This window comes from Erinaceus europaeus, chromosome 2, assembly GCF_950295315.1.
Source record: "Erinaceus europaeus chromosome 2, mEriEur2.1, whole genome shotgun sequence".
Lineage (NCBI taxonomy): Eukaryota > Metazoa > Chordata > Mammalia > Eulipotyphla > Erinaceidae > Erinaceus > Erinaceus europaeus.
Genome location: NC_080163.1, coordinates 140853805 through 140869123, shown reverse-complemented (window position 1 = coordinate 140869123; position 15319 = coordinate 140853805). Strand labels below are relative to the sequence as shown.

The window sequence follows — 15319 nt, the reverse complement described above, 5'->3', positions numbered from 1 at the left end:
TTGCTTGAATATTCAATGCCCTGCACCACCATACACACTAAGGCTGAGCAGTATTCTGGTATAAATAAGTAAATAAAATACAAAGAAGAATACATCGGTGAAACACTTCAGGACCTTAACATTAAAGATATATTTGGAAACTCCACCCCATAGGCAATGGAAACAAAAGCAAGAATGAACAAATGGTACTATTAAACTGAAAAGCTTGTACACATCACAAGAATATTCTATATGGATAAACAAGAAACCCAGCAAATAGAAAAAGATATTTGCACACGGGGCACAAAGCCAAGGACCTGCGATAATAATAACTACAACAACAATAAAAACAAGGGCAACAAAAGGGAAAATAAATAAATAAAATTTAAAAAAAAGATTTTCTTTACCAGTTTTTGTTGTGGTTTAGAGTTAAAGCTCAGGCATGTATAATTTCACTATGATTTTCACCAGGATTAAAAAAAAATTTTTTTTAATATTTATTTTTCCCTTTTGTTGCCCTTGCTGTGTTTTACTGTTGTTGTAGTTATTATTGCTATTGATGTTGTCGTTGTTAGGACAGAGAGAAATGGAGAGAGGAGGGGGAAACGGGGAGAGAAAGACAGACACCTGCAGACCTGCTTCACCACCTGTGAAGTGACTCCCCTGTTGGTGGGGAGCTAGGGGCTTGAACTGGGATCCTTACGCCAGTCCTTGCACTTTGCGCCACATGCACTTAACCCGCTGCCCAACCGCCCGACTCCCAACCAGGATTTTTTAAATTCAGATAGACACCACATATTTCAGAAATATCTTGTTTCTAGCAAATCACTTGGACAGTTGAATGTGTAGATCAGATATGTCCAATTATCTTAGAAGGAAGACAGTTTTATTAAATTGTTTTTTTATTTAATATTATTATTATTTTAACCAGAGCACTGTTAAGTTCTGGCTTATGGTGGTGCGGGGGATTGAACCTGGGACTTTGGAGCCTCAGGTATGAGAGTCTGTTTGCATAGCCATTATGTTATCTACCCTCTGCCCATTCTTTTTTTTTTTTTTAAGTATCTTTATTTATTTATTCCCGTTTGTTGCCCTAGTTGTTTTATTGTTGTGGTTATTATTGTTACTGATGTCATCATTGTTGGATAGGGCAGAAAGAAATCAGGAGGGATGGGGAAGACAGAGAGGAGGAGAGAAAGATAAGATACATGCAGACCTGCTTTACCACCTGTGAAGCAACTCCCTTGCAGATGGGGAGCTGGGGGCTCGAACTGAGATTCTTACACTGGTTCTTGTGCTTTGCGCCACCTGTACTTAACCCACTGCGCTACCACCCGACTCCTACTAAATTGTTTTCTGTGGAGGACTTGGATAGTGCTGGGTTACTGGATTTAGACACCATATATTGGTCTGTCAGAAAAGTCATGTCATATTTTTCTGTGCAAAAATGCATCCTGATTTTTCCAACAACACACTGATTCATGTATATTTTGATTCTGGAGATATGGAGTTATAATAAAACATTGATTATGAGGATGGTTTGCTTGCTTTTGAAAGTTGTTTGGTTTGGGCCGGGTGGTAGCGCAACAGGTTAAGCACACATGGCACAAAGCTCAAGGACTGGCCTAGGGATCCCAGTTCGAGCCCCTGGCTCCCCACCTTCAAGGTGGTTGCTTCACAAGCGGTGAAGCAGCTCTGCAAGTGTTTGTCTTTCTCTCCCCCTCTGTCTTCCCCTCCTCACTCCGTTTCTCTCTGTCCTATCCAACAACGACATAATAAACAACAAAGGCAGCAAAAAGGTGGGAAAAAAATGGCCTCCAGGAGCAGTGGATTCATAGTGTAGGCACTGAGCCCCAACAATAACTTTGAAGGCAAAAAAAAAACAGAAAAGAAAATTGTTTGGTTAGGTCCTCCATTGTAACAGTGCTGGAGGGGGGAATGATCAGGTTTCTTAAGAGAGAATAAGGAAACCCATATCTTCCCAGCATTTGTCAAACATCTTGAATAAAGATCTTGAAAGATGCTAAAACTGTTGCTTCATCTTGCTTATTGCATGGAGTGGCCCTCTCAGTGGAAATGTGTATTGAGTTGAGAATAATTAGTCTCAAGTCAGGGCTCATTTTTCTATTATTTGGTATGCTGATTTTTAAAAAAATTTATTTATTTAAGAGAAAGATAGGAGAGAGAAATAACCAGACATCACTCTGGCACATGTGCTGCCGGGATCAAACTCTGGACCTCATGCTTGAGAGTCCAAAGCTTTATCACTGTGCCACCTCCCGGTCCACTATTCTGGATTTTTTTTCTTTTTATTCTGAATTTTTTTATATCATTTTTTCTAGTTTTATTTTGAAATCCAGTGGGTTTAGCCATTTATACAGGCCTACTAGAAAAATACCACATTCTTTTTTTTTTTTTTGCCTCCAGGGTTATTGCTGGGGCTCAGTGCCTGTACCATGAATCCACTGCTCCTGGAGGCCATTTTCCCCCCTTTTGTTGCCCTTGTTGTTGTAGCCTTGTTGTGGTTATTATTGTTGTTGTTGATATTGTTCATTGTTGGACAGGACAGAGAGAAATCGAGAGGGGAGGGGACGACAGAGCAGAAGAGAAAAACACCTGCAGACCTGCTCCATCGCCTGTGAAGCGACTCCCCTGCAAGTGGGGAGTTGGGGGCTCGAACTGGGATCTTTATGCCAGTCCTTGCACTTTGCACCACGTGCGCTTAACCCACTGCGCTATCACCCGACCTCCACAATATCACATTCTTCTAGTGTTTCCCAGGGCCTGATACTTGTGAAGATCTATGGGGTAGGGGGATCACATAGTCTGAGCTAATCCTCAAAGTCTCTTTGGAGAGAATTTGTCCAGTGAGGGCTGCCCCAGTGATGGCACCTGGTCTTCTAGCCTATGTCTCTGTTTCTCACAACCACACTATCTGTCACTTGTTGTCACTACCTTGAGGAACTATAAAGAAACTTTTTTTTTAAATTCTATTTGATAGGACAGAGAAATTGAGAGGGGAAAGTAGTGACAAAGAGGGGGAGATCTGCTGCACTGCTTCATTGCTTGTGAAGCTTCCCCCCTACAGGTAGGGACTAGGGCCTTGAACCGAGATCCTTGAGCATGCTAACATGTTTGCTCAACTATGTGTTACCACCATCCAGCTCCTAAGAACTTCTGAAACTCTCTTGAAAGTTGTACCAGCATCAAGAAGAGGCAGGGCTTGGGATGGTGTTTTTCTTTTGCTACTGGAACATCCTGGTTCAGGGCTGTGAAGTCTGCTTGAATTGATTGCTTTGGAATAGAAGCAGGCATGTAGGGCCGACAAGAGGAAAGAATGTTATATGCCGAGTGATATTCCTGGTGCTTTCTGACTCCTATCTCTGTCCTCAAAACAACCCTGGAGCAAAGAGTTGATGGAATTCCCATATAGAAACTGGAGCTCAGAGATGTCATTTAAGGTCACCAGTCCTGTCCACTGCTCTGTGCTACTACTTTCCTCTCCTCTCCTCATCCCCCTCCCACAGGACCCAGAAGGGGCAGGTGTAGAAATGTGATCCCTTAGATCTTAGATTCTGGCTTTTCAGAAAGAAGCACATTTGATATGGGATCTTGGGGGAGGGATGAAGGAGTAAGAGTATCAGCTCATACATTGTCAGGTCACCAGGTACTTACTACTTGGTCCTGGAATGGAGTCTAAAACACTCAAAGAATAAACCTTGTCCCCTTTGGATGGGATATAGGTTCAGCTGGTGTGAACTAGCATTCATTACCTGCTGAGTTTGGGTCCTGGTGAGGCCTTTTCATGTGGCCTCAGTATTCTTCACTGACTGCACTGTAGATTTGACAGCAGCAGTAAACCCTTACTTACATGAACCCTGGGCCTATTATACTCTAATAAATTTCACCCTTTCCTTCAGGTGTTAATATCCAAAGCCTGGGAGAGCCTCTTAGCAGCAGCCATGGGCCAAAAGTAAAAAACAAGTGTGCATGCATACAGCAGTTTGTTTCTGGCTTCCAAACCATATTAGTGTGGGGAGGGAGGTATGTCTGCTCTTCAATATTTCTTGTGTATTACATGTATATTTCAGTAGGTGCTGATGAGTACAATTAGTTGCTTAGCATGTGTTTCATTCTGTTTTGTAGTCTCCTCTAAGCCATGACCTCATCCTTAACCTGACTCAGGACGGGATCAAACTACTGTTTGATGCTTTCAATCAAAGACTTAAGGTAACTATTTTAACTAACAGATATCATGTCAAACTGACTCATCTGTGCTATTGTGGGGGTGTTTCTGGAACTCCTAGGTTAGAGCAGACTTCTGTGGTTCATACAATATAGGCACCTGAAGCTGTGTCTCCTAAAAAAAGGTGGGGATGTGGGATGAGGTGGAATGATTTGGAAAGAGGCTGGAAAGAAAGAACTCCAATGGGAGTCGGGTGGTAGTGCAGCGGGTTAAGCGCACGTGGCCCAAAGTGCAAGGACCCAAGCAAGGATCCTGTTTTGAGCCCCCGGCTCCCCACCTGTAGGATAGTCACAAGAGGTGAAACAGGTCTGCAGGTATCTATCTTTCTCTTCCCCTCCTCTCTCCATTTCTCTCTGTCCTATCCAACAATGACAACAACAATAACTACAACAGCAGTGAAAAACAAGGGCAACAAAAAGGGAAAAATAAATATTAAAATTTTTTTAAAGTGTTATAAAAAACAAACTCCAGCTCTAGATTCCAGAGGTGAAAAGGAAAGCTGATTTTCCAACATACTAAAGGAGTGGGAGCCTTTATGTTAAATTGAAAAATAAGAAAGTACTTGGCATAGATTATCCTGATTCTAATTCTAAAATGGGGCCAGGTTTATATATGTTGTTGTTTTGCTTCATTCTTGGGTCAAAAACACAACTTGAAAAATGAAACTTTTTTTCCTGAAATTTTGGGACCTGGGGCTTAGGGGCTTACATTACAATTAGTTGATCCTTTAATCCCTTTGAGGAAAAGTAAATAAACAACTTGGTGATGTGTAGGTTTGTCTTAATTGGCATTCAGGTACATTTTGCTGCAGTTACGAAAACAGTCAACACCTGTTTTAGTCCAGGATGTTTTTAATATACTATTTATAAATACCTGGACCTCTTAGATTAGTCATGTGACACTAGACTCATGCATCTGAGTCACAGGTTGAATGTGGCTGTGGGAAGTAGTATAGCTTGGTAATGGAGTCGCCTTTCCGGAAGTCTTGAGTACTTCTGGTTTTCATCCCATCACAGTGAGCTGCTGAGGAGACAGGATAAAACATGAGAAGAAGAAAAAAAAAAAATCATACAAGGCATGAGAGTTCATCTGTGTTGATTTTTTTTTTTTAGCAGTGTTTGCTATGACCATTCTTTTCTATATATTTATTTTCCCTTTTGTTGCCCCTTTTTTTTTATTGTTGTCATTATTGTTGCTGTTATTAATGTCATTGTTGGACAGGACAGAGAGAAATGGAGAGAGGAAGGGAAAACAGAGAGGGGGAGAGAAAGATAGACACCTGCAGACCTGCTTCATTGCTTGTGAAGCGACTCCCCTGCAGGTGGGGAGCCGGAGGCTTGAACTGGGATCCTTATGCCGGTCCTTGCACTTTGCGCCACATGTGCTTAACCTGCTAAACTACTGTCTGACTCCCCCGATTAATGTGCATTTACTGCTTTTTTTCATAATGAAAAGTTGGGAGCAACCTAAATGGAGAACAAAAGGGAATGGCTAGACAGCCCACAGAATCACAGAATTATGATTGAGTACTTTTCATGAATTTTAAGTGGTCTACTAGATTCCAAACTTCTGTTTAACCTTATATTACCAGTGTGTAGTGACTGACAACTGGAAATGGGAATGATTTTATGGCATTAGTGATCAGTATCGGAAATAAGTAAATGAGGAAAAAATGAAAATAGTGTGCTATAATATGCAGAAATAGAAGAAACAGGAAATTTATTTGAATGGAAAAGAGGGTTAAGTAGAACCTTCTCTTCTGCCACCTGTGGACTCCATATGAAAAGGACTGGCTGGAGCCCTGCCTGAGCCACCAGAAACTTTGAGGGAACCAGGTGCCCTTGGTTTGCACCAGGTCTGACTCAGCCCATTTGCCTGCCTTTTCATTTAAGGACTTCAGAACTTACCTCTCTCTGATGCATCCCCTGCAGTTACCCCCTCTTTTTACTACCTGCCTCTCATCTATAAGAGAACCCTATGGGATGAGGTATCACAAGTCACAATTTTCACAGTTACCTATTTTTCCTTCTCTATCTTAGCTGCTGTTGTGGGGGAGATCAAGATTTTCTCCAGACCAGAGGGTAGAAAATCATCAACTTTAGAGTTCTTTCAGCTGTTTGTCCCTATGACTCAGCAAGCTCCATGGGTCAAAATTTGCTTGTTGGAAGTTGGGCAGTAGCACAGCCGCTTAAGCACATGTGGTACAAAGCACAAGGACCAGCGGAAGGGTCCTGGTTTGAGCCCCCGGCTCCCTACCTGCAGGGGGTTCACTTCACAGGTGGTGAAGCAGGTCTGCAGGTGTCTTTCTTTCCTCCTCTCTGTCTTCCCCTCTTCTCTCCATTTCTCTCTGTCCTGTCCAACAACAACTACATCAATAACAACAACAATAATAACTACAACAATAAAATAAGGACAACAAAAGGGAATAAATAAATATTAAAAAATTAATTTCTAGGGCGGGGTAGATAGCATAATGGTTTTGCAAAGAGACTGTCATGCCTGAGGCTCCAAAATCCCAGGTTCAATCCCCCAAACCACAGAAAGCCAGCGCTGTGCAGTGCTCTGGTGTTTGTCTCTGTGTCTTTCTCTCTCTGCATCTCTCTCAAATATAAAATAAACAAATAAAAAAAGAGCAAATGTTTTAAAAAAATTAATTTTTAAAAAAATATTAAAAAAATTTTTTTCTTGTTGACTCTACCAGTGACATGAAGGACTCTCAAGATAGTTTGCATTCTAAGTCTTCTGCCATAAATTCCTTTCTACATTTTATGATTAACTCTAGTCCACTGATTCCTTTGGGCAGGCAGGGTTGAAGCAACTGTAAGTGTTGGTCTGGGCTATTCGCAGGTGGGTAACTGTGATACAAGAGAAAGCTGGGTGGGGGTCATTGACCACCAGTAGGAGTAGCAGAGTGCCTGCCTCAGCTATCCAAGAAGGGCTTCTTTCCAGCTGAAGACTGAGACTCTCTGCCAGTGCAGTCCTCTGTGAAATGGTATTCTAGTTGGCATCATATAAATGCCTAGCCTTTCTGATAGAGACATTAGGTATCTTATGAATCATAGCTATTCCTCGCCTCTTCCTTCCATGACCTCTCTGGGAACCTTTTTTTATACCTTCAGGTCCCCTGTTGTCTTTAACTATCTTCATACCAGAGTGACTCTCCTGCCATGTTTTGAACACCTCCCCTATGCAAGCTAATAAGCCAGACTTCAAGGGGTTTAATGTCATAGGACCAGTGAACTACATAACAAGTAGGTTAGAGATGTGTTGATTGAAGCTCTGTGAATTCTTTGCAGCAGGTATTTATTTTTAAATATTTTAAATACTTATTTATTTATTTTCCCTTTTGTGCTCTTGTTCTTTATCGTTGTTATTGTTGTTATTGCTTTCGTTGTTGGATAGGACAGAGAGAAATGGAGAGAGGAGGGGAAGACAGAGAGGGGGAGAGAAAGACAGACAACTGCAGATCTGCTTCACCGCCTGTGAAGCGACTCCCCTGCAGGTGGGGAGCCAGGGGCTCGAACCGGGATCCTTAGGCCGGTCCTTGTGATTCACACCACGTGTGCTTAATCCGCTGTGCTACCCCGACTCCTATGCTACTTATTTCTAAGAGATAACCCTTCTGGTCTCTAAACAAAATTAGGGAAAAGGCTAGCAGAGGGGGTGCTGGGCAGTAGTGCACCTAATAGAGCACAGACATTACCATGAGCAAGGACACTTGTTCAAACCTCTGGTCCTCACCTGTATGGGGGCGGGGGAAGCTTCATATCTAGTGAAGCAGTGCCACAGGTGTCTCTCTTTCTCTCTCCCTACCTTCTCCTTTTCCTCTCAATTCCTCTCTGTCTCTGTGAAAGGGGAAAAAAAAAAGGGGGGGGTGAATAGCCATCAGGAGCAGTGCAGTCATTGTGTAGGCATGGAGCCACAATGTTTCCTATTATATCTCAGTTTCTATAGAAATACTGTTGTAGGGGGTCGGATGGTGGTGGCGCAAAGCGCAGGGACCGGCGTAAGGATCCCGGTTCTAGCCCCCCTTTCCCCACCTGCAGGGGAGTCGCTTCACAGGTGGTGAAGCAGGTCTGCAGGTGTCTGTCTTTCTTTCCCCCCTCTCTGTCTTCCCCTCCTCTCTCCATTTCTCTCTGTCCTATCCAACAACGAACAACATCAACAATGGCAATAATAATAACCACAACGAGGCTACAACAACAAGGGCAACAAAAGGGAGGAAAAATAGCCTTCAGGAGCAGTGGATTCATGGTGCAGGCACTGAGCCCAGCAATAACCCTGGAGGAAAAAAAAAAAAAAGAAATACTGTTGTACCCTTAAACCCAGTGTTGATATCCCCATCCACGATCAGGCCCAGATTGTCAGGGGCCCTAGCAGTTGAGAGCTTATGCTAGTGCTTCTACACTGAGAGCCAGCCATGCTTCTGATTGCCAAGCCCTTGATGTCTTTGCCATATAGGACTTTGTAGTGCATATTACTTGTATCTGAGTGGTCAATACTTTTTCTTCTGCCCCTGTCCTGAAATATTTGCATTCCATCCAGGGCAATATTCATTCAAATTTAAAGAGTCCTGAGATTCTTCAGATTTAACTAAATGCCCTTCATTAAGAATATATATCCGGGGAGTCGGGCGGTAGCGCAGCGGTTTAAGCGCACATGGCGCGAAGCACAAGAACCCAAGCAAGGATCCCCGTTCGAGCCCCCGGCTCCCCACCTGCAGGGGAGTCGCTTCACAGGCGGTGAAGCAGGTCTGCAGGCGTCTTTCTCTCCCCCTCTTTGTCTTCCCCTCCTCTCTCCATTTCTCTCTGTCCTATCCAGCAACAATGACATCAATACAACAACAATAATAATTACAACAACAATAAAAAAAACAACAAGGGCAACAAAAGGGAAAATAAATAAATATTAAAAATTAAAATTAAAGAATATATTTCTGGATGGGGGCCAGGCAGTGGTACACTTAGCTCAGTTGAGGACACACATAACTATGCACAAGGACCCAGATTCAAGCCCCCTGAAACAGAGAGGTGTCTCTCTCTCCCTCTCTGTTTCTCCCTCTCCTTTTAATTTATCTCTATCCTATTAAATAAAATAGAAAAGGGGAAAAAGGGTGGGGGAATGGCTGCCAGGAGCAGTGGATTCTTAGTGCTGGCACTGAGCCCTAGCGATAAGCCTGGTGACAATAACAATTGGCTCCCAGGAGTGGTGGATTCCTAGTGTAGGCACTGAGCCCCAACAATAGCTCTACTGGTAATATATAATAAAGGTAATATATCTGGAGATGATACATTTGTCCTCAGATAGTGTAATATGACTTCTTTTCTAGAAGGATGGGTCTCTCCCAACAGCTTTTTTTCTCTGTAGATCACAGTATTTTTTGTTTGTTTGTTTGTTTTATTTCTTTATTGGGGAATTAATGTTTTACATTCAACAATAAATACAGTAGCTTGTACATGCATAACATTTCCCAGTTAGATCACAGTATTTTAAAGCTGCTTTTGAACGTAACATGATGGGCTGAGGAAATAGTATAATGGTTATGCAAAATTTTTTTTAATGTTTTATTTTATTTATTTATTCCCTTTTGTTGCCCTTGTTGTTTTATTGTTGTAGTTATTATTGTTGTTGTCATTGTTGGATAGGACAGAGAGAAATGGAGAGAGGAGGGGAAGACAGAGAGGAGGAGAGAAAGATAGACACCTACAGACCTGCTTCACCGCCTTTGAAGCGACTCCCCTGCAGGTGGGGAGCCGGGGTTCGAACCGGGATCCTTATGCCGGTCCTTGTGCTTTGTGCCACCTGTGCTTAACCCGCTGCGCTACAGCCTGACTCCCTATGCAAAATATTTACACACCTGAGGCTCCAAAGTCCCAGGTTTACTCCCCAGCACCACCATAAGCTAGAACTGAGCAGCGTTGTGTTTTAAAGAAAGAAACTTGATTTGGGGTTATATAATGCAACCAGGTATAGAAGAAAGGGAGCTCAGTAGCCATTGATACGGCTTTAGTGAGGTGCTTGAGTTCCTCTCGGTAGAAGGTTTCAATAATGCTGTATTTGGCATGGTCCAACAGTCAATCAAATGTAAGAATATTAACCCAGAGTGTTCTCAGATATGTATGTTGAACAGATTAATAAAAAAAAAAGTATAATAAAAGACAGTGTGTTCTGCTTTGGGTGAATTTCAGCAAATGATAACCTTTAAAAATAATAATAATAATATAAGTATCTTATTGTTTCCAACTACAAAACAGTAACAACTTTGTTTGCCCCCTCCCCACACAGGTGATTGAAGTATATGACTTGACTAAAGTAAAATTAAAATATTGGTAAGTTTTTTCCTTTACTGGTATGTGTCATAGGCTTTTAATATTTTAATATTTACTACTCTTATTTGGTTAGTAAAGGCTCCTCAGCCCAGCAGTGCTGGGATTACAGGCTAGTGCCATAATTACCTTTATATGGTGTCTAGGTCTTCACTCAGTTTCCTGGAGGAAGAGAAGACCACACTGTGTGTTATAATACCTAGCAAGTATTTCAGCTTGCTTATTCCTCACAACAAAACAGGACCTTAGCTCAGAGGTAATGTGACTGTGTCCTGAGTCATGAATATCAGAGATAGGACAAACCAGATAGCTGACTCCAAAGGCAATGCTAAGGAGCATGCCTAGGAGATCACTAAATGGGAGCCAAAATCTGCTTTCCAGAATGAAAACAGCAATAGCCTGTATGGCACACAGATATTTGAGCACCCTGTTATAGGAAGATTTGTGTTAGCACCTAGAATAAATACTCTTCTGTAAACTTCCTTTGCATGGTTGTGAAAGCGACCAATTCCTTGAATAGGTTCAACCAGCACTTGCTAGTAAAGGAATGGAAGAGTGTACTAGCACTGGCCCCTGCACATTCGACTTGTCTTTTAGTCTTGTTGGGGCTTCCATACTTCAAGGTCTAGCTTCTCTCTGCTCTCTTAAAAACCAGTAATGGGGGCTGGGGAGATAGCACAATGGTTATGCAAAGTGCCTTTTGTGTCTGAGGTACCAGACATCCCAGGTTCTATCCCTAGCACCACCAGAAGTCAGAGCTGAACAGTAGGAGGGTTGGGAGTGATGGTTTTTTTTTTTTTTTTAAGTTTTATTATCTTTATTTATTGGGTAGAGATGGTCAGAAATCAAGAGGGAAGGGGGACATAGAGTGTAAGAGAGGCAAAGAGACACCTACAACACTGCTTCACTACTCACAAAGCTTTCTACCTGCAGGTGGGGACGAAGGCTCGAACCTGGGTCCTTGTGCATTGTAACATGTGCATTCACCCAGGTGCACCACCACCCAGCCCCAGAGCATAAGATCTTTAGTCAGTCTGCCCTAAGTTAGAGTTATGATTTTATTATTTTATTTCCTGTGACCCTGGGCAAGTCGTTTGGCCTCTTTGAACTTGTTTTCTCATCAGAGCAATGAAGCCAATAATGTGACTGCCTGGTTAGGAATATTACATGAGATGATGCTGGTAAAATGAATAGCATAGTGACTGATTAAAAAGAGTTTCCATCAATAGCACTACTAATTCTTCCAAGATCAGACGAGATCGGGCGTGTTCAGGATGGTATGGCCGTAGACAGCACTACTAATTCTTAAAATATTCTTTTTTTAAAAAAAATTATTTCTTTATTAATGAGAAAGATGAGAGAGAGAGAGAGAGAAAGAACCGGACATCACTCTGGTACATGTGTTGCCAGGGATTGAACTCAGGACCCCATGCTTGAGAGTCTAGTGCCTTAGCCACTGCGCCACCCCCTGGACCACTCTTAGAAATATTCTTAAGCAAGGGAGTCAGGCAGTAGCGCAGCGGGTTAAGTGCAGGTGGCGCAAAGCGCAAGAACCAGCTTAAGAATCCTGGTTCGAGCCCCCGGCTCCCCACCTGCAAAGGAGTCGCTTCACAAGCAGTGAAGCAGGTCTGCAGGTGTCTTATCTTTCTCTGCCTATCTCTGTCTTTCTCTCCTCTCGCCATTTCTCTCTGTCCTATCAAACAACAATGACATCAATAACGACAACAATAAAACAACAAGGGCAACAAAAGGGAATAAATAAACAAATATTAAAAAATTAAAAAATATATATTCTTAAGCGGGAGTTGGGTGGTAGCGCAGTGGGTTAAGCACAAGTGGCGCAAAGCGCAAAGACCCTCGTGAGGATCCTGGTTTGAGCCCCCAGCTCCCCACCTGCAGGGGAATCGCTTCACAGGCGGTGAAGCAGGTCTGCAGGTGTCTATCTTTCTCTCCCTCTCTGTCTTCCCCATCTCTTCATTTCTCTCTGTCCTATCCAACAACAACAACAATAATAACAACAATAAAACAACAAGGGCTACAAAAGGAAATAAATAAATATTAAAAAATATCAATATATATATTCTTAAGCATTCTCAAAGTCACAAATGCCTTATCTTCATGTTCATATTTGAAACCCCCACAAAAAAAAAGAAAAGAAAAAAGAAAATCTCTTTTAAGTTAAACTACTAGTAGGCAATCTGGGAAAACACATTAACATTGTCTTGTGTTATGGCTGGCTAACCTATTCAAGTCTGTATGTCATGGAACTAAGTCCATATTTATTTCCTTTTGAGCCCTGGTATCTGCAGTTCTTGAGAAGCACGAGAGGATCTATTCTGTATGTCAACCTTAGGAGAACTGACATGTTCTGATAACCTCATTTACTGTCTCTTATTTAAAAGTTCTTTAATTAAACTTTTTTCCCTATATAATTATAGGCTTATCCACCTTTTAAAAAAAGAAAGCAGTTCTAGCCATTACCCCTCAAAGCCTGATATTAAAATATCTTTGTTTTTCAGTGGAGTGCATTTTAATTCTCAGGCCATAGCTCCCACCATTGAACAGATTGATCAGTCTTTTGGTGCAACCCATCCTGGAGGTAAGCTAAGTTCATCTGATTCCTCTGGCAGTCTGTGACAGTCCATAGTGATAAAACTCTGAAGCTGTGTTCCTGTAGGATTTGAATGTTGGTGGTTGAATATGAAGGGAAACTTCTCAACCTATTTTCAGCCTTGTTCAGTTCAGAAATGAGACATAAAGAGCATGTTGTCAGTTATTTTTTCCTATCAGGCTCATTATTGTTCACAACTTCTGATGCCATTCAACCATGTCATTTTCTTCCTTTTTCCCAGTGTACAACTCTGCTGAACAGCTCTTCCACCTCAACTTCAGAGGACTATCTTTCTCTTTTCAGTTAGATTCATGGACAGAGGCTCCCAAATATGAGGTTAGCCCTTTTCTGTTTCTCTAGAATTTGTTGCACAGTGTGTTGTTGATGTGGGTCACTAGACAGTGCCATTGGGGAGGGGAGGGATTGGGGGGATGGGGTTGCATTCTTTCTTGGACTGCCAGAAATCTTCAGAGGTCAGGGGTATAGAATAGGTAGAGTTGTGGTCCCGAAGGTGGCACAGTGGATAAAGCATCAGACTCTCAAGCATGAGGTCCTGAGTTCATTCCTTGGCAGTACATGTACCAGAGTGATGTCTGGTTCTTTCTTTCTCTCCTTTCTCATTAATAAATAAAATATTTAAAAAAAAAAAAAAAAAAGAATAGGTAGAGTTGACAGCAAAAACAAAGCCCAAGCTTATTTTCCCAGGAAGTGAGCACTTACACTACAGAATAAGGTTAGGCTCATTTTTCAGAGATGAATCCAGCCATGTCTTTATTTTTATTTATCTTAGAGAGAGAGAGAGACTGAGAGAGAGTACTCAGTCATCTCTTATTCTAGCAAAATGTTTTATTCTTTCTTGGGCATTAGTATCTTTAGGATTGTGATACGGTTACTTCATAAGGCTCAGGAGGTATTCTTGCATTTTCTTATTGATAGAGCAAAGAAAGACTAGGACTGGGGAGAAGTACAGAGGTTAGTACCTGAGTGTTTGAGGCACCAGAGTTTCCAGATTCAGTTCTTGGTACCACTGTGTGCCAGACCTGAACATTGACATGACCAATGTGTTTTGTTTTCTTTTGCTTTGCTTTGTTTCACCGTTCTGGGCTGACATTTTTCAAGTAGAAAGGGAGATACAGGGGCAAGAGTGCCCTGGGACCGGGGCCTCGAACCTGGGTCGCATGCATGGCAAGCAGGCACCCTGCCAGGTGAGCTGTCTTGCTGACCCTTTGCCCAGTTCTTTAAGACCATGAATGCTAGGAAAACACCAGAGCATGAGTTATATGGCATGCAGTGTGCCACTAGTAAAATCTTTTCTCCTGTGTTACAGCCCAATTTTGCCCATGGCCTAGCTTCTCTCCAGATACCCCATGGAGCAACTGTGAAACGAATGTACATCTACAGTGGAAACAGCCTACAGGATACCAAGTAATCATGGGCTGGGGGGGATGGCGGGTTGGCATGAGCTCTGTGAAAGGAAGAATATAACCTCTGCCTGTTTTGTCCCTGCCCCCAGGGCTCCTGTGATGCCCCTGAGCTGTTTCCTGGGCAATGTGTATGCTGAGAGTATAGATGTTCTTCGAGATGGAACTGGACCTTCAGGTTTACGGCTTCGCTTACTTGCTGCAGGTCAGTTACTGGTTTGGGGCTGGTAGAGTCCCTATTAAATCTGTTGGGACCATCTAAAACCTCTTGTGCCTAAGAGATAGTTGGTAGAAGACAATACAGACATTTATTGCTATATATATAGTATTTAAAAAAGAATCTTATATAGTGAGGGAGAGGTGGAGAGACACCTACTGCTGTACTGCTCTGCTACTTGTAAAGCATCCCCCCTGCATGGGAGACCAAGGGGCTTGAACCTGGATCCTCTTACACGACAACATGTGTGGCTTTTTTTGTTTGTTTGTTTGTTTGTTTTACCAGAGCACTATGCAGCTTTTGTTTATGGTGGTGTAGAGGACTGAACCCAAGGTTTTGGAGCCTTGATCATAAATGTCTTCTTGCATAACTACTATGCTATCTCCCCCATCCTTTTTTTTTTAACTTTTAAAATTTTATTTATTTATTATTGGATAGAGATTAAGAGAAATTAAGAACAGAGGGAGGGAGACAGAGAGACACCTGGAGCTCTACTTCACTTGTGAAGCTTTTCCCCTG

At 42.2% G+C, this 15319-nt stretch overlaps 1 protein-coding gene across 2 annotated transcripts in view; it reads left to right on the top strand.

Moving 5' to 3' along the window:
- The window catches only part of PHAF1 (phagosome assembly factor 1), a 43339-nt gene that overhangs the window by 18144 nt on the left and 9876 nt on the right, over window positions 1–15319 (top strand). The window contains exons 2-8 of one of the 2 annotated variants that reach the window (XM_060185382.1): window positions 3900–4023; window positions 4126–4209; window positions 10511–10554; window positions 13071–13150; window positions 13404–13498; window positions 14490–14587; window positions 14676–14788. In XM_060185382.1, the coding sequence (XP_060041365.1) occupies window positions 3970–4023; window positions 4126–4209; window positions 10511–10554; window positions 13071–13150; window positions 13404–13498; window positions 14490–14587; window positions 14676–14788 (568 nt within the window). In that variant the 5' untranslated portion in view covers window positions 3900–3969. The remainder of the gene's footprint in view (window positions 1–3899; window positions 4024–4125; window positions 4210–10510; window positions 10555–13070; window positions 13151–13403; window positions 13499–14489; window positions 14588–14675; window positions 14789–15319) is intronic. The other variant, XM_007517748.3, reaches the window with a different exon arrangement.